The sequence below is a fragment of the Bolinopsis microptera genome, chromosome 1, assembly GCF_026151205.1.
Source record: "Bolinopsis microptera isolate Bmic1 chromosome 1, MBARI_Bmic_1.0, whole genome shotgun sequence".
Taxonomy (NCBI): domain Eukaryota; kingdom Metazoa; phylum Ctenophora; class Tentaculata; order Lobata; family Bolinopsidae; genus Bolinopsis; species Bolinopsis microptera.
Window position 1 is genome coordinate 1,660,773 of NC_087072.1, and position 24,634 is coordinate 1,685,406.

Here is a 24,634-nt window from a genome sequence, read left to right on the forward strand (position 1 = left end):
TTTGGCCAGATCATCAGCCCCAGCTTATTAAACCAAGGTTACAGTTTGGATTAGGATTAGGTTTAGGTGTAAGCAAAAGTGTTGGTGTAAGCAAAAGTGTTGGTGTAAGGCTTAATGCTTATAGGCTATAATCTAATTTTAGAATCTCGAGTGAGGAATGCAGAAGCTGTCAGCTGTGGGATAAAATGTGGGAAATTGGGAAATTCTTTACCTGCACCCTTTAATCTGCCCACTAAATAGTGTCATTTTGGGTGGGCCGTGGGATCATTCTTAACACTATATAAATCACAAATAAGATAAATTACACATAACAATTACACGGATTAAATAACACATTGATTAGATGAAATATAAATTTTATATAACAGATCGAATAGTAGTTCACATCTCCTATTTCAGTTATAAGGCACCAGATTTCTTCTTGCTGCGATCCTGGATCCCCTCCCTAATATTCAGCGCCGTCATAACGTTTGGTACTATCGGCCGACAGCTCTCCGCTTTCGTAAGTACTTTATACCCACTCGCTAAGAACATTAGTACATTATACATATCTGTTCGTGTTTACGAAAAGTACATTATGTTTTGTACAATAGCATTATGAAGTGTACAATAGTAGTATTAGCAGAGATATAAACATGTAATTTATTGTGCAGCCTGTAACCCGTCTTAGTGTGGTGACATCACACTGGGGTTACAGTTACCACCTACAACATTACTCCTGTAACAAATTTCGCATTCCTTTTTTATCACATATCTTTGAACAGCTCCTAAGTTCATACCACATATTTTAAATTTAAATTCCAAAGCACTGCTTATATTGGACCTATAAGATATCCCTCCTTTAAATATACACTGTGTATTATAACTTACATAACTCAATAATTGTGACAGGTGTTAAGTTTAATACTGGCTACAGCAGGTTTTTAGGGCCTGGTTATACACGTCACCTTACGTTGTGCAAATGTGCACGTCACCCCTCTAAATATTTCTGATTAGTTATAACTAGAATACATATATTCTTATATTACACATATTATTATTATATTATATTATTACATGTATATTACACATATTACGGGATATGACACGTACTGCATATTTATTATTTAAATGCTTTTAGTTATTTTTAGATGCATATTCACGTGTATTGCATTACATTTTACTTTCTCAAATATTTGCAATATTTCAGAGATTTACACACAGCCACGAAGATTGAACTCAGTTTCGAATGCTTAAGAAACAACGCAGAAACACTACACTAGATAGAATCATTCAGAGTTAAACAGATGAAATCATAAGCAGTCAACGTTAACAAGATCACAATATTATGTCATCCAGAATAATCATCGGCACGTTGAAGATCACGACGGGTTGTGATAGGAAGTGTGACAGAGGTTTGAAATTAGATAACATTTACGGAACCTTTCCATTTCTATTGAATTAGAACTGTGTAGCTTTTCGGATTCGGATCATTTTATACGATATATCGAATTTTACATTCTTATTGGGCATGTTGTCCGGAAATTTGTTTTTAATAAAACGAAAATATTTTTATTTTTGCTCTGGGCCGATCTTTTTATTCAAGGTAACCGTGCTAAGTCTTATATATTAATTAATAATATCAATAATAATATCAATATATATAATATATCTTCTTTTCTTATTAATATAGGTTAAGTTTAATATTACTTTAAAATTTAAGTTGAATACAGTATGTTCTACTTTCTATGCAGTCCCTGGGTTAAAAGTGCAGTATTAAATAATACCATTTATGTTGGTTATCAATTTTAGTTATGAAATTTAGTTATTAGTTTGAGTTATCAATCCCTGATAGCCATGGTAACCTTATAAATAATAAGTTCTGTTTTATTAATCCTCATAATCATGATAATAATGATAGTGGTAAATGTAAGTTTTGGTTATAATAGTTCAATTCTACATGGTGTCCACAAGCATTTCATGTTCTCAGGAATTCTCTTCAGAAATTCATAGTTAACAATAACATAGTCTTTAGATTTCATGATATTAGGTGCAAAGATTGTTATGTTTGGAAAGTGACCGCTTTATTATTGTATGGTATCATCATATTCATCAAGGTAGAATTTATGATTATAATGTATGATAAATATCACTGTTCTTTGGTTTAATAATTCCAAAACTAAAGCATGCATCTCATCTTATTGTTGATTATTTCTTTAAATATCTTCCATAGAGGGGTTTACATTTGAATTATTTGACAGTGACTCACTTCACAGACATGAGTCTGTGTGCATGAAGCATTTTTAGGAGTACACTGAATATTTTAATCTTATTTGAAAATTGTTACTGTATATTAATTTATTTTTGATGTACTTGAATTAAGTCTATTTTCTGTGCAGTTTACATTGATTTCGGCACGTTCAAGGACTGGAGGTGAAATTTAAAATTATCCTCAAGGTTATCAGATTATCAGGTTATCCGACGGTAATTTCCGTTTAGGGGACGTTTTCCAAGAAATAAGTGTGCTCGGTTGTTCTGGTTCCCTGCCACGTGAAAACTTTTAACATTTTAATTTGAGATAAGATTGCAGTGCCAAGAATTTAAAAAAAAAACATGGAGCCACGAATACTCCGCTATCCTTTGAATTTAAAGTCTACAGCATGGTGAAGACGGCTGGCGCGAACACCTTACACTTGTACTGAGGGAGACCTTTTTGCGCGCAAGCAGCGCTGTGGCTGCGCGTTTCATGCTAACGAAACAAAGATCATCCGAGTTGAATATCAGGTGATACTTGGAAGATGCAGTACGCCCACGTGCTAAATAGACTATAGTAGTGGCCGGACCGTGCACCTGCGAAGGTATATCACGCTACTTTGCAGGTATTCAACAGTAAATGTAAATTGTAGCAGCTGGTCCACGTACTATCATGTAGCAACGATGCTCAGCTGACAGCTCATACTATTCATGATCTGGTGACTTTTGGGAAATGTTTCGCTCACCCCCTCATCTGATATGATGGTAAGCAATTCCTTCTCAGGGAGAGATGTTACAATTTTTGGCTGTGATGGAAAGTAGAATCGTTGGTTTATGCATAGCAATCATAACTTACAGTTTGGTTACCGGAGGACTGCAGTGGGGGATGGGGGGGCACTGGAGGACTGCAGGGGGAGGCGCCACTGGAGGACTGCAGTGGGGGGGGGGGGGGGGGGGGGGCGCCTAATGATTGATTGGGGGACTGGTCCGTAGTACCAGCCAATGTTTACTCAAAAGTAATATATAATTGAAATAAGTTAAATATTCATCCCCGAGGGGCACGCAGATTATAATTGTGATGTTATCTATTAAAACTATTCAATTAAAATTTTATTGGTCGAGTCGACTGGCCCTGATCTGCAAACATATTTGATATTAGTAACTTTATGACGCTGCCTCACCGCAATTAGGTGTGTTATCAGTGTAGATATTATGCGCTATGTGGCAGTGAAATAAGGAATGTGCTGTTAGAATGGCAGGTGGTTTGAAATGTTGTCCTGATTCAGATTGTTTAATTTGAGCTGTATGAGTTTGGTTTTGAGTGATTATTGACTATGTTCTTTGTGATTTACGTAATCCAGGTAGGTTGTGGAGTAAAAATGGTGGCCATTCGTCGTTGCAGCCAGCACTTTGCAAGTCTAGTAGTACTTTTTTTGACGAATTCTTATATATGTTGATAGAAAATATACTGGATGGGCATGTAATGCGAGTGTTATGCTCTGAAATAGCGAGCATTGGGCCTTTATAAAAGATGCTAGATCTCAGGTCAGTCTGTGAGTAAATTGATAACCAGTCTAAGTTTTGTTCGTGTGTCGTTCCTTGTTTGGGTGTGTTAGGAGGGAAAAGTTCTGAAATCGATTTAGGTAACAAACTAGACATATTTCGAACTTTGTGCAGTAAAATAAGTGCGTTTTTAACGATAACCCCTTGAACGGTTAAGACCTCGTGTTCTTTAAATGCTAGTTTTGTGTGCTCTGGCAGTTTTCCGTCCTTGTAGTAGTAGTTCACATTTCCGGCCATAACTGCCCTCATACCTTGTTTTTGTTTAGCAAAAAGAGATTCTATAAGAGATTTTGAAGCAAATCCCCAGACAAGTGAGCAGAAGTTTAAATGGGACTGAACAAAACTTTGGAAAATCTGTAAACGGGCCTTCATCGGCAATTTATGTTTTATCCTGTACATCACCCCAATAAATCTTGACATCTTGCTCCTCAGTGCTTTTATGTGGCTACTCCAGTTAAGCTTTTCATCTACAATTACACCAAGAAACCGAGCTTCAGTTTTACGTTCTAATACTGTGTTTTCTATTTGTACTTTAATCAATGATGGTTCTATACGCTTTTTCGAGAAAATCATATAACACGTCTTTTTTAGATTTAGTGCTAATCCGTTGCTATTAACCCACCGTGATAATGTTTCCGTTAATTGGTTGACCCTTAGCATTAGTTCTTGGACATTGGAACCGTTAATAATGATATTTGCATCGTCTGCATAAAGTATGAATTTTACCATCATGTTAGAAATACCGGGAAGATCGTTGATGTATATGACGAAAAGTAAGGGACCTAATATGCTCCCTTGTGGAACACCATGCACAATAGGCTTGTGGGACGAATGTGAATTGTTTATTGCTACATATTGGCTTCTATCACTTAGGTATGACTCAAACCACTTTAGAGCTATTCCCCGGATGCCGTAGTGCTGTAATTTATTTAGCAGTGTAGCATGATCCAGGACGTCAAACGCTTTACTGTAATCTAATAATAGCAGTAGTGAAATTTGGTTTTTGCTAAGAGAGTGTAAAATTGTACTTTGTGCATTAAGAAGAGCATGTTCACAGGACCTTCCTGGACGGAAACCATACTGATTTTCGAATAAAGAACTATTTTTGTTGAGAAATTCTAAGACACGTCGGTGCATCAGTTTTTCGTAGATTTTTGAGAAGGAACCTAAGAGAGAGATGGGTCTATAATTTTCAACGTCAAGTTTAGAGCCTCCTTTATGGATGGGAGTTACTTTGGCAATTTTAAGGGCCTGTGGAAATATGCCTGTACTTAAGGATTCGTTGATAACTTTTGCTAATATAGCAAGGAAACTATCGCTGGAACTGGCTACTTTTAGTGGTTCAATTTTTGTGTCAAGGGTCGCTTTGTTCTTCAAACCAATAATAATTCTTTGAATTTCGATCGTTTCGGCAGGCTGTAGATAGATTGATTGAGAACAGGATGTGGGCAGATATTCCTGGAACCCCCCAGGGTCAAAGGTCTGACGGGCACTTATCTGAGTTTTGATGTTCGTAGCAATGTTCGAGAAATAGTCATTAAACCTTTCAGCCACGGTATCTTCAGAACTCAAAATCGACCCGTCCGAACCTTTAAGTCTTAACTGCTCAGTTTTCCTGCTTCTACCAAGTAAACCGTTGATTATTTGCCATTGTTTTTTGGAGCAGTCCTGGTATTTTTCGAATTGTTTTTTATAGTATCGTTGTTTGGCAATGTTGACATGTTTTTTACAGAAAAGTTTTAGCTTTTTATAGGCCTCTATATTATTCATTGTAGGTTCAAGTACTTTACTATGATAACTTTCTTGTTTCCGCGCACATGCTTCTTCAAGCCAGGGTAATATCCAGGGTTTAGTATTAGAACGCTCATGCTCACGGCGAATATGATTGATTTTTAGTGGATAGGCAGTGTTATAGTGCTTGGTGTATATATCTGCAAGTTTACCGTATTGCAGACTAGCGTCGTCTGTACTTAATATCTCTTCCCACGTTTCCCCATCGATGAGTTCCCTAAAAACAGCATTGTTGGCCTCATTTATGACACGTGTTTCATAACTAAGTTTAGGTTGTGTGTTAGTGGGTAGCCTGAGATGTTGTTGCGAAGAGTTACTTAGTTTAAAAGTGGTAACGATAGCAAGATGATCCGATAAATCCACCGTTACAACGTTACTGCTTATTGTGTGACTTATATTATTTGTGTAGACATGATCAATTAAGGTAGCACTATGATCGGTGACTCGTGTCGGCCTTGAAACCGTCTGAACAAATCCATACTTGGCAAGGAGGTCTATGAGGTTCTGTCCAGAAATATCAGTTTTGAATTTTATAAGATCAATGTTCGCGTCCCCAAAAAACATGATATGCTTGCGAGAATGTCTGTCTAGACCTCGTAGCACCTTTTCCAAAGAATTTAAGAAGTTCTGAGTACCTTTAGATGGGGACCTGTAAAAGTTTATCAATACTTTTGTTTGGTTTGTGCCTTTGCAATTATGCACCTTAACTAATTGAAATTCAGCGCACGTGTCTTCGGGATCTGTGGTTGCCTTAAGATTTTCTATATTTTCGGGATCACAAACCCTCTTATTAATGTAAATTACAAGGCCACCACCTTTTCCTGATTTGCGTAATGGTTCCTGAACAATAGGCTCGTGAAACCCTTCAATTTTAATGTCGGAGATTCCGTTTGGTAATTTATCTAACTTCAAATTGGTTTCGTTAAGACACAAAACGTCATACTTAGTATAACTGTCGATTTCTTCACGGAAGTATGTGATGTTCTTTACTAATGATCGCACATTAAGAGAAAACACTTTCAGTTCATCACGGGAGGAACTTTTAATGTTCGATGGCTGCTGATACTTACAATTGGTTAATATATCGCTGATTTCGTTCCAGTATTGGTAACTTTCATCGTTATCCTGATCTAAAGCGTTACCAATCAAATCTAAACCATGTGAGCGGTCGTATGGATTGAAAAGAGCAGTGATTCGGCTGCTACAGTCCATAAAAAGATCATAAGATGTCACATAATAACCTGGGATTAACGACTCACAGCACTTTATGCAGCCTAAATTATCTCTAAAACACTTTTTATGAATGTACTCATCGCACCATGGACAAAACCTAATGTTTAATCTAGAATAACAAAACCCGTTACAGGCCATGCACTTTGTTTTAAAATTAGTCTTGTTAACACTACTTTTTTTATTCGTCGGGACATCAGAGGCATTGATTGGGAGAATTGAGCTTATGCATTCATAGCAGAACCATGGGTTCCCAGAATTTATAATGTGCCGGGCATCGTTTTTTGATAGTTTCTGGCATTTTAAATGTTTACGTTCAGCACATAGGTCACAAATTAGGTCAGGAGAACTTTTAGGGATACGAACATAGCATTTGTCGCAATTGGGCTGTGAGCCGTGTTGCCTTTGATTACTTCGCTCCACTTTCAGTGACAGAATAAAGTAAGAGTTGAAAACAGATTAAATAAATGAAACAAAAACTGAAAAAAGAAAAATTGATATTAATATATAATCTGATGGGTGTAGACAGTAGGCTGGTCAGATCCGTTTGCAAGAACTTTCAGTTCTGTGTGCAAGACAAGATCGTGACGGTTGGGCCTATTTGCTACTTAAAAACTACAGATTATCGTCTGCTCAATATTAACAGGCTCTGCAACTAGTTCTCTTAAAGAATTTGATAATAAATAACAGAAAAGATTGACTAATGCGAGGGGCGCACGGACTGTGGATCAGTCATAGTCTGTCAGAAGTCGGTAGTTGGGTAGATTGTCGATGTAATTTGTCGTTTTCTGTATCAATTGTACAATGTAATAAGATGTAATAATATACAGTAGGCCTCGTATTTTGTTTTATAAATGGAGTATTAAACGATGCGATTAAGGGACTGTAATTAGAATGACTGATAAGTGTAAAGCCGAGATTACTGATAAGGCGAGATGTTGTGACAGGTGTAAGTGAGTTGCGATAATATTAGTATTCGACGTGTTTTGAAATTGTTATGCTACGTTGGCTTAATTTGAAATATGATTGCAGATCAGTCCTTTTACAAATTGATCATAGTACTAGAGTAGTTGTATGTGTTTAACTCTCAGCCGAAACCGCAACTATTCATATAGTTGTTACATATATCTAAAAATGGACGTCTTAGAGGTAGTGATCCTTTACGAAATCCTAAACTCAGTAAAATCAAATTTATCCAACATGTCGTGAGAACAGATTTGCCAGTGTTATTTAAATGTATGCCATCCCGTGCAAGGTGAGGCAAACCGAAATTCAAATTGTCAAACAAAAGAAAGTTGGGCGAGCGTAGTGAGAGATGAACAAGCAGCTCGTTCAGGTTGTTAATACTGTCGTTCAGCTCATGGTAAGGGTCTGCATTCAAGTTGACTGGTGATATGGCGTCGAAGATGAATTGAGTGCCAGAGTGACTTATGAAATGTTTTAGGTGGTCGTGCAAGGTCATAGGATCAGCATGACCGAATCTGAGGTCGTTCACTCCGGCACTGATGAGGACTAAATCAGATTGTTCTATTGAGGCTTGGTGTTGTGCTAAGTCTCTCAGATGGAAGAGATCTTCTCTGAACGCAATGATCGGCTCTTTGAGGAGAGAGCAGTCGAATGTACGGTTCTTGGAGTCAGACAGTATAAGAACTCGCCGAAGTCGTTTCGGTGTTGGGTGGTCCTTGTGTGGTGATGATAGGCCTGACGACAAGGAGCCTCGTTGGGGACGTCTGCTCTTCTTGACTGTACTGGGGTCTTCTAGCAGTCTGAAGGTAATGCTCAATCGGGGCCCCTCAAATTTCTCTTCAGGGATTCCTGGAACGGAGTGATCCCATTCATCCTGGCTTTGTCTGGACATGGTATAGAGAGAACCATGAGTAGCTGTGAATGTCTCCTTCTTGTACTCTCCAGGGATCTTCCTCCGAAATACCACTTCTCTAGGACAGCCGAGTGACAGAGTGATGATGTTACTATCCCTACTGATACTGGGTTCGTTGTCTGAGTGGGGTGGAATGCAGGAGCGGGGAGAATCGTATGAGGTGACCATGGCTGAGTTGAAATTAAGATCTGGATATTCGGTCTTAAGAACATTAGCAATTTCACTCAAATATGACGATTTTGAAATGTCTCTAGCATGATGGGAACCGCCGGAATAGCGATATGAGAACTGACCATAGTAGGCAACACGTCTATTAGGAAAAGTACGGTCATAAGTTACGTCATCGTTCAGCGCAGAACTCGTAAATGTGTCAAAATGCGCACCATCAAGTGTCTCAAACGGTAGTGTACCTGAGTTTGTCGAGTTACCGTGTAGTCCTGGGCTGTGTAGTCGTTGGCTGGGGGGTGGGGGGATGGGCGTCTGCTGAGGGCTGCAGGGTGGTTGAATAACTGTGGTAGTTGTTGAACTGAGAGTTTGGCCAATGTCTTTTTGAAGTCCTTTCAACTGCTTACTAGCGTCCTCCGTGTGCCTCGTAATGATTTCAGTTAAATTATCAACGCAATTAGATAACAAGTTAAATAAAGAATCTTGTTCTTCGCCAATAAATTGTTGGAAATGCTCTTTTAGGGCCACACGAGCTTCGTCAATGTCCTTTTTACTACGAGTTTTACGTGGCAGATTCTTGATAAATTCAGGATTCAAAATGAGGTTGCTCTCCCTCATTATCTGATCTTCATCTAGCTTGTCGACTAGCTCTAGGCTGGTCAGCGCTGAGAATCCCCCTAATCGTTTTGGTTCAGGTTCCATTATCAAAAACTTACTTTACTGGAAAGTTTGTGGCAGCTTTATGTAATTGGACGGTTCTGATTCCCGTACCGCCTAGCCTCAGTCTGTCAGTCGTAGTTAGTTACCACAGTCCACGTCACAAGCACATGCAATTTAGCTGTTATCTACATACAGATAAGAGTGGACAAACGTACTACAGAAAGAAATGTGTGTAATGAGAGAAATGAGTGTAATGAAAGAAATGTGTGTAATGATCTATATGTAATTATGAACACGATAGCCTGAGGTCCCCAGGTAAGAGGACTGCAGTGGGGGGGGGGGGGGGGCACTGGAGGACTGCAGTGGGGGGCGCCACTGGAGGACTGCAGTGGGGGGCGCCACTGGAGGACTGCAGTGGGGGGGGACGCCACCGAAGGACTGCAGTGGGGGGCCTGCGCTGGAGGACTGCAGGCTACTCTATGAAGCTCCAACCTGACAACCTCATATTAGTTTTAAAAGACCCCGGCTTCGTTTTAATATGATGGAATTCAGTGGAAGGCGAGGCTGGCATAATTAGTGATTCTGATTAAAGGGTGAGGAGAGCAAGTTAATTAAGTATCGTGGTAATGGGCCGTTTGCAGTTCGCACATTACAGTATTCACTTTTTGGCCAATTGTTTACCCCTTCCTTTCAGTTTGAACCCCCTCCTTAGTAATTAAGTAATATGTGAGCGACGTGACTTAACGGGTGATGAGTTATAAACCTACAAGTGAGCGACCAATTAGGTGTCGATTTTATTTCAATTATACGGATGCCGTGGCCTTTTCAGTAGAGTTTAATCATTTAACAGTAGCCTTTGTGATTCAAACATTTATGCGGCTATGCCGGCTGCTCTAGTTATCTTTCATTTTTGTCACACCAGGAACTCTCCATGCACTCTCTCGTCCGTCACGCACATCAGAAACTGATCTACGCGCGCACACGTGTTTTATTGCGCAAGACTGTCTATAAATTCGATTGTCGCGTATTCCAATTCTCATTTGAGAAGAACGTTTACAGCACAGATAAACGGTCAATATTCACAAAAAGAAACACGCAGTCTGAATAAAAGAAATCATACACAAATCATAAGAATAACAAATAGCCCTAGTCCTCACCAAAACATTCCACCGTTACGCTACCTATATACTCCATATTCAGTCCACCGTTACGCTACCTCTCTGCTCTATTGAGTTGCATGTGAGACTTAACCAGGTCTCCAGAACAGAGAGCGGAGAGAAGGGATATCTCACCAGCCAACACTGCTCCACATACCACCTGTAATAGTGGAGATTGAGGAAACTAAACACTGCTCCACATACCACCTGTAATAGGGGAGATTGAGGAAACTAAACACTGCTCCACATACCACCTGTAATAGGGGAGATTGAGGAAACTAAACACTGCTCCACATACCACCTGTAATAGGGGAGATTGAGGAAACTAAACACTGCTCCACATACCACCTGTAATAGGGGAGATTGAGGAAACTAAACACTGCTCCACATACCACCTGTAATAGGGGAGATTGAGGAAACTAAACACTGCTCCACATACCACCTGTAATAGGGGAGATTGAGGAAACTAAATCATAAAGTAAACATGGTGCGCGGTGTATTATAATGTATATATAAGTTAAGTGTATAATATATAATGTATTATATATACCCTATATAGTCAAGTGTAAGCAGTGTTCGTGTATCCTACACCCATCTTCGAAAGGGCATTTCGGTGATGCCTTTAATATGATTACCTTTAATATGATTAACACTGGTCATATCCATTGAGACTACAATAATCAGGTCAACAGGTACATGAACAACTGTAACTGTGGAAGTTACACAACTTGATGAGGTAAACTCTCAATATGCAGGAAGTACATGGTGACCTGGGACAAAACACACAAGCATTGTTAAAATATTTACTAAACGCTTTAAAAAAAACTTAAACTTCAATAATAAGTTTTGTACACCAGGTGGGTAGAAGTAAGGCAGATTTCTCTTATAGGAATAGGAGCGGGAATTATTGTACCTGTGCTTATTATATTATGTCATATTATCTATTATCAAGTATCACTACTGAACAACACACTACAAAACAAACACCATTAGCAAAATGATTAAAGTTTGTGTGATGTCTCTCTTGCTGGAGTCAGCATTCAGCTGCTAAGCGGACACAGAGGCTCACTGCAGTTATCTCTCCTCCGGAGCAACTAAAGAACTTATCACAACACTAAGGATATAGCGCCATCAGAATCATAGTCCGGGTGGAACTTATCACAACACTAAGGATAACGCCATCAGAATCATAGTCCGGGTGGAACTTATCACAACACTAAGGATAACGCCATCAGAATCATAGTCCGGGTGGAACTTATCACAACACTAAGGATAACGCCATCAGAATCATAGTCCGGGTGGAACTTATCACAACACTAAGGATAACGCCATCAGAATCATAGTCCGGGTGGAACTTATCACAACACTAAGGATAACGCCATCAGAATCATAGTCCGGGTGGAACTTATCACAACACTAAGGATAACGCCATCAGAATCATAGTCCGGGTGGAACTTATCACAACACTAAGGATAACGCCATCAGAATCATAGTCCGGGTGGAACTTATCACAACACTAAGGATAGCGCCATCAGAATCATAGTCCGGGTGGAACTTATCACAACACTAAGGATAACGCCATCAGAATCATAGTCCGGGTGGAACTTATCACAACACTAAGGATAACGCCATCAGAATCATAGTCCGGGTGGAACTTATCACAACACTAAGGATAACGCCATCAGAATCATCACAACACTAAGGATAACGCCATCAGAATCATAGTCCGGGTGGAAATTATCACACCACTAAGGATAACGCCATCAGAATCATAGTCCGGGTGGAAATTATCACACCACTAAGGATAACGCCATCAGAATCATAGTCCGGGTGGAAATTATCACAACACTAAGGATAACGCCATCAGAATCATAGTCCGGGTGGAACTTATCACAACACTAAGGATAACGCCATCAGAATCATAGTCCGGGTAGAACTTATCACAACACTAAGGATAGCGCCATCAGAATCATAGTCCGGGTGGAACTTATCACAACACTAAGGATAACGCCATCAGAATCATAGTCCGGGTGGAACTTATCACAACACTAAGGATAACGCCATCAGAATCATAGTCCGGGTGGAAATTATCACAACACTAAGGATAGCGCCATCAGAATCATAGTCCGGGTGGAAATTATCACAACACTAAGGATAACGCCATCAGAATCATAGTCCGGGTGGAAATTATCACAACACTAAGGATAGCGCCATCAGAATCATAGTCCGGGTGGAAATTATCACAACACTAAGGATAGCGCCATCAGAATCATAGTCCGGGTGGAAATTATCACAACACTAAGGATAGCGCCATCAGAATCATAGTCCGGGTGGAAATTACCAACACAGGTTTTTTAAAAATAGAAATAGTGGGGTAAATTCAACCCAAGATAAGGACAGAATAAGTGGGGGAAAAAAACAATAAGGGAAGCAGGCAAAAAGAGAGGGGGAAAATAAAAAAGGAACGAAGAAAAAGGGGTGGAAAGAAAAAGAGAAGGATAAGGGACAGAAATAGTGGGTGGAATTAAGGGGGACAAGGAGGGGGGTTTTCAAAAAAAGGGGGAAAAAAAAGAGAAAAGGAACGGGGAGAGAGAGGAGGAGAGGGAGAGAGAGAAAAGAGAAGGATAGAGAGAGGAGAGAGAGGAGGAGGGAGAGGAGAGAGAGAGGAGAGAGAGAAGAGAGAGGGAAGAGAGAGGAGAAGGAGAGAGAGTGAGAGAAGGAGAGAGAAGAGAGGGGAGGGGGAGGAAGGAGGAGTGTGAGCAGAGAAAAGAAGGATGAGAAAAGAAAGAGGAGAGAGAGAGAGAGGAGGAGAGAAGAGAGAGAAGAGAGGAGAGGGAGGGGGGGGGGGGGGGGGGGGGGGGGGGGGGGGGGGGGGGGGGGGGGGGGGGGGGGGGGGGGGGGGGGGGGGGGGGGGGGGGGGGGGGGGGGGGGGGGGGGGGGGGGGGGGGGGGGGGGGGGGAAAAAAAAAAAAAAAAAAAAAAAAAAAAAAAAAAAAAAAAAAAAAAAAAAAAAAAAAAAAAAAAAAAAAAAAAAAAAAAAAAAAAAAAAAAAAAAAGAGAGAAAAGGAGAAAAGGGAGGAGAGAGAGAAAAAGGGAGGGGAGAAAGGGGGGAAAGGGGAAATTTAAACCAAGAAATTTCCCCAAAAAATTTGTGGTTCATGATTTTGGGGTAATTTTTTGGGCCCCTGGGGTGCCCCTTTAGTACAAACAAATAGATTTTGGTATGTATAACCTTCCTTAGTACGGAAAAAAAAACACAGGGAAATTTTCATTTAAAATTTAAAAATTTAAACCCCGGGGGGGGTTTGGGACAAAAAAAACCAACCCAGGGTACTGGAATATTACTATACCAGGAGTAGATATTACTTTACTGGAGTATCACTCCAGTATAATCATTAGAAGTTGAAATACACTGAAAGTCATGGTTGAGTAGACATTAGACAACGTCATAATATGTCCTGTTAGTGTTACACTGTATTGCGATTTACGATAACAATCAAATATCGAGGCTAATTTATTGATTGCAGGTAATATATAAACAAAAGCTCTAAGAAACAGATAGTAAACAAAGTAAACATTTCTGTCCCCTAATCTTTCTCAAACAAAAGTCATGCAATTTGCATACTTCTCCATTTAACTCTATTCTGAGCGATTAAAGTTAAATTGTTTAAATCACATAAATTATTTAACGATAATTTTCGAACACTAAGGTCGTGTAGAATCAGTGAGAAAAGGTTTGACTGCGGTCTTCCACGCCGCCCTTGAAGCTGTAAGGTGTTAACAGCAAAAACAAGCGACGAATAGGCTGGACCATCTGTAGGCCCACGCAGTTCATGTCCGAGCATCCTCCACCGACTACGAGCCACTTTAGCTGACAATGGTTCGCTATTGCAGCGTTTATACAAGTTCTTGTTGGAAATGATGTGAGGGTATTTGTAATTCAAAATTGATCGCAGATGACGTCTGTGAGCAATATCTAGATTGCAGGTAAGGACAATGTATAATTGAGCAGTGTTGATATAATGACTAACTCTCTAATCTACGAACGAGAGGGTTCTCTGTCCATTTGTGGAAATAAGGTGTTGGAAAATTAAAGGCACAAACGAAGAATGATGATTAATCACTCTACACTCGACTGTCACGTGACTTTTTAAATTTCGTATCACCTGATCGAGACAGTTTTTCGCCAATATCTGGCCCGGGGAGCATTTTAACCCTATTTCATGGGGGGGTGATTCGGAATCAGCGTCCGAAAATACATCGTTCTAAGTTGTATTGGTTTCAACTGACGCCTGACGGGGGCCCGTTTAGAAAAATCTCGAAGATCGAGTGTAGAGTGATTTAGCACGCTCGACTAACGAACTCCTACTTATCACATTCCATCATTTAATCAAACTAGAAAAAAGAACAACTCAATCAACCCTTTATTTTACAGCTCTCTGAATTCAACATATTTTGTTTACAGTGAAACATGAAACATACCTAAACTAGTTTGAAATACAATAGAGAAATGCAGTATCATCTAACATGTAAAGTCGTGTTTTACACTTTGGTCAAGGTAAGTATCATCTAATATGTAAAGTCGTGTTTTACACTTTGGTAAAGGTAAGTATCATCTAATATGTAAAGTCGTGTTTTACACTTTGGTAAAGGTTAGTCCGGAAGGGACTGAGTCTGCCAATCTTATACTCTTACAGAAAGTATGTGAGGAATCCTAAGACAAAGTGTTACCTGAGCTAATAAAGCAGCATTAATGTTCACGTCCGGGGTGCTGGTTAGAAGTTGTAAGTTATTTTGTTGAGCAGCCAGTGAGGTTCCTCCACCAACTGTGCCTACCTGACGTGAAATTAACCTTATAATAATGATCAATAATATTTTACTTTTTAGACGTGCTGGGTCTTGGTGCCCACGAGAGAACGTCTCACCTCTCCACCAGTATCCGAATCTAGATAAACTAGTGAAACCATTCCAAGTTACCGTAAAAGAGAGTCAATTAAGCTTAACTTGGAAACTAACCTCAATACAAGGCATAGTGACACTGACATACAGGTCTCCCCGATCCAAACATTCCATATTCACCATTGCCATGGAACTGGTCCCTGCCTGCGCTATGTCCTGTCCTGTTGCTAGGTAAATACCTGCTACTATGTTACTAGCGTGTGCGTTATTACCACCTGGGAAGATTATATTTAGTTCTGCTTTGTCAAACTGTATTGTGGGGGGCCGGGGGGGGCTGTATTGTATTCAAGGCTCGGCCGGGACCACTTTTTTGGCCGGGACCAGAAAAATATGCCGGGAACGGCTAGTATAGGAAAAATTTTACTTGTAATAAATATTTGGTATTATCACACAGCCGATCTCATTCGATGACTCTTAGTATATTGATCTTATATAACGTACATGGTGTTTCCAGAATATTCTTTATTTTGATTTTAGCATAAAACATACTCCTTATGTGCGACTACTTTACCTATTACGGCATAACACATGCATTATTTATTGAGATTAATGCTAACCATAAAAAATGACTTTTGTTTTTACCGCGTGACCTTAGATATTATATATCATCAGTTTTTATTCTACATTCAGCGGTGTAATGATAACAGCTTCTAAAAACAATAACAATTTGTATCCCTAGCTGAGCCAGCTTTTCCGGATCTATCTGTGTACACCTCCTCCCTTAGTTTCAATGTGGCGAAAAAAAGTTGTAGGGAATAACAGACTGAGCCTCCGGTCGTAGAAATGAACTTGTTTTTAAAATACAACTTAAGGGCAATAAACTACGAAATAGATCAGGTCAAGTCCCACCTGTTGGTAACCTGGCCCGTAACAGTCTGAACAAAGACTATACTGATAAGGACTCACACAACGACAGTATGATTTCTGAGTCCGAAGAAGAGGCAGTGAGATTGAATTTACAGATGATGAGGGAAAGCATTTTGCTTTAATCTTAAGGGGGGGGGGGGGGGGGGGGGGGGGGGGGGTTCACCCTGATTTTTTTGTGAAACTTGGTTTCGAGATAGCAGTTGTCCGACAAACTAGGACCAGTGACCAAACTTTTGAGGGGGTCCCGGACCCCAACCGCCAAAAGGTGCCCGCGGGGCAGCCACGCCCATATTTGGTCCAAATTAGGCCCAATTTAGCCAAATACCTTGAACATGCTCAGAAACCAGATTTTAGGTGCTTTACTTGTAGCTAGTAGTCCCCTGAACTCATATACGAATTTTCATCAAGATTGGACAAAAAATGACTGAGTTATGAGCCAAAAACCATATGACCATATTTGGGCATACGCACCAAATTTGATCAATTTTTGCCCATAAATTGGTCAAATATCAATATTTTTGAATGAAACCAACTTTATATGTAAGATAAGCCTATACTACACATTCTCTATGATTATCAGCTCAATATCTACCTAACTGTAGATTCTATGTTCAAATAATCGCAAAAAATGAACAAAATCGCTCATATCTCAGTTCGCGATATTTGCAAAACTGATTTCGCTCAAAACAATAGAACTCAATAGGGTTTCAATATTTTTACATGAAATTTTCAGAATCAACGTAGAATCGCATTTCGACCTTAAGTTTTGTATTGGAATTTTGAGTTAGGCCTTTAAAAAAATTCGGCGGCCAAATTCTGAATTTTGCAGTGCAAATTTTGGAATTTGGCCGCCAACTAGAACATAATAAATGAACAACATAATACAATAGACCACGTCATAATAAATAAAACACTAATCGAACTGTCCCGATTTATAAGAATCGTCAACAGCAGCAGCAGCACCAGTTGCTGTCTTTACGATGTCAATCCTCTCCTTGTCCATGTAAGTCTCCTCACTTACAATCCTTTTCTTGTCTTCTTCGACGATGAACTTTGTCAAGAACAAGGTTGGCTTGAAACTGTTCTTCTCAACTATCTTCCTCAGGTATGATAGCCCAGAGTTATTTTGCACGACACCTCGTGCAAAAGCTCCTCTTAGAATCTCAGGACCTCGGAACTGAAAATATAAATGTGGTACAATAGACAGTTATATGATTACTACTCGCACAAGTAATTGAATTCTGAAACAATGATTATATTTATAGCCCAAATGATTAATCGGCTCATTATACCTTCTTTTTCGAATGCTGGCTGTGAACCGAGCTGAAGAGGGATTCCAAGTCGTCAGTGTGGAGACCCTTCGAGAGTTTCACAAGCATTAGATCGCTAGTGAATTCGTCAATTATTGGCAGCAGCAATTGATAGAACTCGCCGTACAAGTGCGTCTTTTTCCTTTCTGCATACCTGATTTAAAGAGCTCAGTAATTCCTCTCCTATGCAATGGGGGTAAAAATGTTTTGCAAATAACAGCTGGTCTAAGATATGATTAAAAATGTTTAGTGATTCAATAAGACTAACTCTGAAAGGTCACCAGCTTGCTGTCTCCTCCAACCACAAAAGCTATTCTTTCCTTTGGGGCACAGTTTGTGACGATGAGCAGGAGGTGTCACCATGCAGTTGTGCAAGAAAACTCCCCGGATCCCTTTGTTCAAACGTTTCATCTGTGATAGTTGTCGTTGTAATCTTGTATATTTCCGATGTCAGGTACTGCGAGACAGAAAAAATATGCATTGTTTGACCTCTTAGGACTTGTGACGAAATATTTATAATAAAATTATATTTATACCTTCGCTTCGACCGATATCGTTTCAGCAGTCACGCTCTTAACAACCTTCTTGACCTGTATCTGCAAACTGGTGCACTTCTCTCCCGTCATCCGGTGACCACCAGCCCCTCTTATGGAAACATTCTTCTGCTCTGTTACCTCGATTTTGTCCTTCTTCTTTTTTTCTACCAGAACATTCACAAGTGGGAACTTGTGATTCCTCAATCTAGCTCCGAGGTTTCGGCACCAGTGTTCCACGCAGTAGTTATCGTTGACTCTCAGGCATCCGACAACACCCTTCTGGTGGTCTAGCTCCCACTGCTTAAACTCGTCGCTCTTCCTGTTATAAGTATAATTTACTATTAATTTACAGTGCAGAACTTGGTCATATCAAAAGCAAAAAAAAACTATTACCAATCGATAGGCCATAAATCACACTTACAGAAATGATTTCCATTCAGGAGACTTTGCATCTGTATGCTGTAGTTTTGTACAAGTGGCACACAGACCCAAATCCTTGTACGCAAATCTGATATGGAACATTACATCTGAGTCCCTATCACGTACGACTCCGTCAAACACCACCCCTCCTTCCGGCCAGCTTTGACTCCGTTCGAACATTTCCCGAACACCTGTGGCCTCCATTCCGCCACTGGATCCCTTCGTAATTAGCCTGCGATTAGACTGTAAGTTTTGTAATTGGACACTATTGCCGTTTGTCATTGAGCAATTCTTATTGTACGTTTACTGATTATCATAAAGACTGAATATAAAGATAGCACTAGCAGTATCTACTAAGAACTTACTGAGCAGTTGGCACAGGAAACAATCTCACTGTCTTTCTGCATATTGCAGCTATTGCAATATTTCGACTTGAAGATGCAGTCTAACACTTTACCAGTTTTTGAGGACAACACCACAACAAACCCAAAGTTTGACGTAAAACCCGCTTTCGACCAGCTTCCGTCGATTTTAACTGTGATTCGAGGTTTCTCACCGACGTACAAAGTTGACTGCTGATTCTTAGCTAGAGAAAGCTCCTCGACTCTATTCCTATGAACCTGCTCCATTAGAATTTCCTCTTCAATGGACAGTAACTTCGATTGATTCCTCTTGAATGTTGAACTGGAATCTTGGTGCTCTATCCCCATCAGGCCTTTGAACTTGTTGAGACCTGATGTAACAATAAATTTCTGTTGATAGATCAGTAAGGTTATTTACAAAAATACTGAAAGATAGATGTTGATAAGTTGATACGAGATGGTAGAGTAAAAATAAGATAATACCTGCGAAATGGATGTCCAGACACCTCATTGACATTTGCATCTCTGTTGCGACCAATCGCTAACCTGGACAACTTGGTTACAGCTGCAGTGAACTCTGATGGAGGTGGTTTGTGCGCTCTGGTCAACTTCCAACTCTCTCATTGGTTTCGTGCATCTGAATATATTTATTTAGAGTTCAATAAAGAAAACTGATAATAATTGTTATATTATTTTAATCAATTTATGTTCGTGATCATTTAGGTTAAATATCATAAAAATGGGATTACCTATTACGTCCACCAACGTCCAAGTGATTACGATACAAGTTCAAAAGCTCCTTCAAACTTTGCTGGGACATTACAACAGTTAAACCCGACTCTTCGCTTTCCTTGACTGCAGCTGACCTTTGCAGTACTGCCTTCCTCGCTAAAGTTGGGGACTCTGGGGACTCTGTACCAGACACAATGTTGTATAGTTTCTTTCTGGGAGGTGGACTTTTTCAGAGCTCTTAGTTGCAGTTCCTCCAGTTTATCAGCACCCTCTGGAAAATGGGAAATTACTTTTAGTCACTTAGAAATATCAAAGTTGACATTACCAATGAAGTACTCAAATATTAGCTGGAATAAACTACAAAACGGACCTATAATTTGGGGATTTTATCTACCTACCATCTTGGGAACTCAAGTCAGGACTACTGATCTCAACATGGACAATACTGGAAGTCGGTGTATCCTCTAGCGTCGTCGGTCTGGTCTGAGGTGGGAGGTGTTTTGAACTTCTATGGGCTGAGGTTGAGGACTTTGATCTGGTTGGGTGTAGTTTTCTGAACACGTTTATCCAGGGGAAGATTTCCAAAACCAGACATCTTGCGCTTTTTTGGTCCCATGACTATAACTAATACTCATTGTCAGAAATCAAAGAATTATATTAGTTCACTTACAATCGCAAACATTGGTAAATATCTGAATGTCATACAGAAAACGTTTTGTTTAGTTTATAGACGAGATGCTTGTATAATTGAGTTCAAAATGAAACAAACGTACCAAATTTTGGGTTGTGCGGGTGAAACACATTTCTGGTCAAAGTATCACTGGACCCGAAGGCCCTCAACATACCACCCTGTGAATCGTGATCTGGCCAAACCACTTAATTTAAAACTCTAATTTAATTAATCTTTAACAAAACTATATATGAACTCACAAAATAATTTGTTGTTGTTTTTAAAACAAATATGCTTGTTTACTGAGAGCAGGTGAAAGTTGGTTTTTAAGCTTACGATTTTATCGTAAATTTAGATTCGAAAGTATTTTAAATCCAATTTAGTCACAATATTATATAAACAATAAAAATTTGTGATTTTCCGACGGGTAGATACCAACTTTTGAAACCCATTTTGGGTATTTTCCTGAGAAGATATCGACATGCAGACTTCGCTACGTTGTTTAGAATCACTTGAAGTACAACTGACATAAATTTGACATGGATTGAGGAAAGTTTAATTTTTGAGCATTTTGGGCATTTTTTGGGGTGACGCGACCACTTTTTGAAGCCCATTTTGGGCAACTTCCCGATAAGATATCGACATGCGGACTTCACTACGTTGTTTAGAATCATTTGAAGTACAACTGACATGAATTTCACATGGATTGAGGAAAGTTTAATTTTGGTCATTTTGGTCATTTTTGGGCCATGTGACCAAACTTTTTGAAGCCCCATTTTTGGGCAACCTTCCCCCCCAATAAGATATCGACATGGGAATTTCACCACAAGATTCCAAATCGTCTCAAGTGTATGAAACCACTTAAAACCAGAAAATCGATAAACCATTAATTTTTGACATGAACCCCCCCCCCCCCCCCCCCCCCCCCCCCCCCCCCCCCCCCCCCCCCCCCCCCCACCCCCCCCCCCCCCCCCCCCCCCTTAAGTTTTTTAAAACAATTAGTGTTTTTTATTCATTTCTACGAAAAGTTTCTCAATATTATTAACAATAAATGGGCAAAAATTTAGAAAAAATTATGGTTTGGTCCCGGCTAAAATGCCGAATTTTAATCGGGACTGGATTCCCAAAAATAGGCCAATTTTAACCACGAGCGGGATTCCGGTCGAGCCTTGATTGTATTTGACCTTGATATCCTTGACACAATTTTCAGAGTTTCACAAAAGTGCAGACGAACCTATGCAGCCAGCAAGACTGGATCCGACGTGGTTTTTAGAGGAGTTCAACTCCGCAAGAGCTCCAGCAGATGTCTTGAGAACTGATTTGATGACGTCACACTTAAGAGTGACGTCACAGGAAATGCTGTAACCTCTGTTGTTTATCCAGTTCATTGCTGACGGTTTCTTGTCAACACAGTAGTTACCTGAATCGTAGCAAGTAATGATTAGTGTGGTGTATGAGGGGAAATGTTCCAATGTACAAAACATTAGAGGCTATCACCTTATTCAATTAACGAAGTTTTTTCTCGTCTTTAATGATAAAATAGGGAAAAACTGAAATAGATCGATGAATTCTGATGCAGTGGGCTTGCACTTTCGTATATATTAAGTTTCATCATTGAACAAAAGGAATAATTGTTTACACAGTAAGAGTTTTCCGCTAAGAGTCTAACATAAACTCACCACTTATACTAAGGACAGTCATGTTCTCAAAAACGTCAACCGTTTGAAGAAACTGAAGCATCTTCTCGCAGCCTTTACTGATCATGTTCATACCCATTGCATCACCAGTCGCGGCTACTACCCTCAGAAACAGTAACTTTCCCGCTTGCTTCGGATTAATCGACTTCAACTTGGCGAATCTACTGGTACTCTCGAACTGCGCCCTTATTTTCTCAAAATTACCAGGTTCTAATATCCAATCAGCAGCTTGCTTTGCTGCCCTGCCGCAACTGAACTTGATCAGTGGAGCCCGGGTCATCCCGAAGTAGGTTTGAGTACTGTCTATTCCACCACTGAAAATAGTTGGTGGTTCAGAAATTTCAACGGGGTATCTGCTTTGTTTAATGAGAATTAAGCAAGTTTAACGTAATCACAAAGAGGAGGTTCCATAATGGACCTATAAACTGGAGAGGGGAGATAAAATAACAAATTAACGTGAAAAATAACGAGGTACAATACTAACAAGAGCTAGCACCTTTCTCTAACAGCCCTGCATCCTCTAGACAAACTAGCAACCAGCGCTCCCTCAGTAGTTGCTATGGGAACATTATACTCGCTCCCATTTATAAGAAGAGGTCCCGCCAGACCCAGAGGAACGGGCACGTAACCAATAACATTTTCACAGCAACTTTTAGTAGCAGTCTCGTAGTTAGAATAGTGCTTGTAGGGGATAGTATCTCTGATATGATCAGGGTAGTCTGATAGAAGGAACTGTTGTCGGATCTGCACTGCTCTCAGAGGTTCCAGTTCTCGGTCTAGGGTGTATTGTTTTATCTGGCCTGTCTCAAGTAAGGATAGGATCTCCTCGTCTGTTTTATCGGTAAGTTTTGGCATGGCTGATAACAGGATTTTATATTGATAGTAAAATGAAATCAATACCTAAAATCATAAAATTTTCCACATAATGAGAAAATGTGGCATACTCACGCTAATATTAACATTGAATTTGAGATGATTCTGATTTCTGAGTAAAACACAAAAATTATAGGTTACTGCATGCAAACGCTAAACAATAATAATATACAAAAGTTCAACATTTATTATAGAAAGATAGTGTACAGAACTCTACATCTACCTGGGTTAAAGTCTAAAGCTAAACAAATATATGTACGATAAATTAGTTCGATGAACATGCAATCTATATATAGATAGCTATATCCTATAATACGACGTAAATTAAATTTTAAATAATATGATATTAATCAATTCTAAATATGATCATGCAATAGTTCATATAACTCGAAATGAGTATCAGATTATCTGTTCGATAGAACTGTCTATTTTCTGTCCTGACGAAGTGCCCTTCCTCGTCATGGTTATTGCATTAGGCATCGTTAAAGGAATCTCTCTTTTAATACACACAATTGTTTCTTTTAGGATATCCAAGTAATTATTATTGCTATTTTTATTTGATTACTACATAAGTCACTCAAAGTCAGTATAAGTATTCACACACACACACACACACACACACAATATTTAAGGTTATTTTACACACACAATATTTAAGGTTATTTTACAATTCACAATATTTACAATAATTTAAACTAGCTGAAGCTTTAAAAATCAATAGAATATCTAAACAGCGTTCATAAATTTCGCATCAAGCGAACCAACCATATTATATTATATTTTACACGTTCCATCGTTTCAATCAGTATGCTAAAAAACTACATCTCCACTGTTTAACCTTTCACACCAGTCTGTAAAAACGTAAACATTCTCAATCTGATCACCTGACAGCAGCCCGACTTGTCCCACTCCCAGCAAAGTATTTAGTGTTCATATACTTCATAAACATGAACATGAAGAGTTTATCACCCCTCCTTGAGAAGGCGAACAAGCACCCATTGTACCACCTCTTACACACACCACACACCACCACCAGCTCCTCGAAGGAGAGGTAGGAGAATATGAGGTCGATACAGTCGTCCGGGAGGATGTGGACGGAGGGTTTAGCTGGGTCGGACGAGGGGTTCCCCAGGATCTGGTATCGGGGAGTGTATTTAAAGTGGGAGTCTACCCAATCTCTCTCAGTTTCATCTTCTTTTTTATACTTTCTGTGGTGCACTTTTGGGAAGCGCAACATTCTATTGGGGGCTATGAATTGAGGGAAGAAAATATTGATAGATACTGAGTTTAAACAAAATCTTCTAAATTAGTTGTGATTAATCCACTTAATTTGATACATTATTGTGCCGGTATTAATTTGGTTCAGAGTTTCACCGTCCCTATTCAATTAATTTTCATCGAATCATTCTATTATTTCCTATTATATCTCATAATGAAAATTAATGATAATCTTCTTGTGATATTTTACATTTTTAGATGAGCACATGTCAGTATGAATTTAGTCAAAACAGTAAAATTTTTCAATGAAATTT

General features: G+C 39.4%; 3 protein-coding genes across 3 annotated transcripts in view; 1 reads left to right on the plus strand and 2 right to left on the minus strand.

Annotated features, from left to right (window-relative positions):
* LOC134810959 (insulin-induced gene 2 protein-like) overlaps positions 1–2,357 on the plus strand; it is a 74,992-nt gene extending 72,635 nt beyond the window's left edge. The window contains exons 6-7 of the mRNA XM_063817657.1: positions 400–502; positions 1,190–2,357. Coding sequence (XP_063673727.1) covers positions 400–502; positions 1,190–1,216 — 130 coding nt within the window. The 3' untranslated portion in view covers positions 1,217–2,357. The remainder of the gene's footprint in view (positions 1–399; positions 503–1,189) is intronic.
* An 8,264-nt stretch (positions 2,358–10,621) lies between these two features.
* Positions 10,622–24,339, minus strand: LOC134825910 (3-hydroxy-3-methylglutaryl-coenzyme A reductase 1-like). Its single transcript, XM_063838105.1, has 7 exons — positions 24,012–24,339; positions 22,726–23,086; positions 22,212–22,543; positions 21,767–21,952; positions 15,693–15,850; positions 15,408–15,512; positions 10,622–10,837 (listed from the first exon to the last, which is right to left on the minus strand). Exons 1-7 carry the CDS (start codon positions 24,337–24,339, stop codon positions 10,733–10,735), a joined length of 1,575 nt encoding a protein of 524 aa, XP_063694175.1. The 3' UTR covers positions 10,622–10,732.
* Positions 17,416–18,917, minus strand: LOC134822128 (uncharacterized). Its single transcript, XM_063833034.1, has 5 exons — positions 18,770–18,917; positions 18,349–18,667; positions 18,081–18,223; positions 17,822–17,966; positions 17,416–17,679 (listed from the first exon to the last, which is right to left on the minus strand). The coding sequence occupies exons 1-5, from the start codon at positions 18,868–18,870 to the stop codon at positions 17,416–17,418; spliced, it is 972 nt and encodes a 323-aa protein (XP_063689104.1). The 5' UTR covers positions 18,871–18,917.
* Positions 24,340–24,634: the final 295 nt, after the last annotated feature.

Excerpts from the sequence above, each read along its gene's own strand:
- LOC134822128 (XM_063833034.1), bottom strand. The coding sequence starts at position 18,870 with ATGTTCCATATCAGATTTGCGTACAAGGATTTGGGTCTGTGTGCCACT. Across the intron at positions 18,668-18,769 it reads CCTGAATGGAAATCATTTCT|GAAGAGCGACGAGTTTAAGC; the intron begins GTAAGTGTGATT and ends TACTTATAACAG. Across the intron at positions 18,224-18,348 it reads CGATATCGGTCGAAGCGAAG|ATGAAACGTTTGAACAAAGG; the intron begins GTATAAATATAA and ends CAACTATCACAG.
- LOC134825910 (XM_063838105.1), bottom strand. The coding sequence starts at position 24,339 with ATGTTGCGCTTCCCAAAAGTGCACCACAGAAAGTATAAAAAAGAAGAT. Across the intron at positions 23,087-24,011 it reads CACTAAATACTTTGCTGGGA|CCATGCCAAAACTTACCGAT; the intron begins GTGGGACAAGTC and ends TCCTGTTATCAG. Across the intron at positions 21,953-22,211 it reads GACTGTCCTTAGTATAAGTG|GTAACTACTGTGTTGACAAG; the intron begins GTGAGTTTATGT and ends GCTACGATTCAG.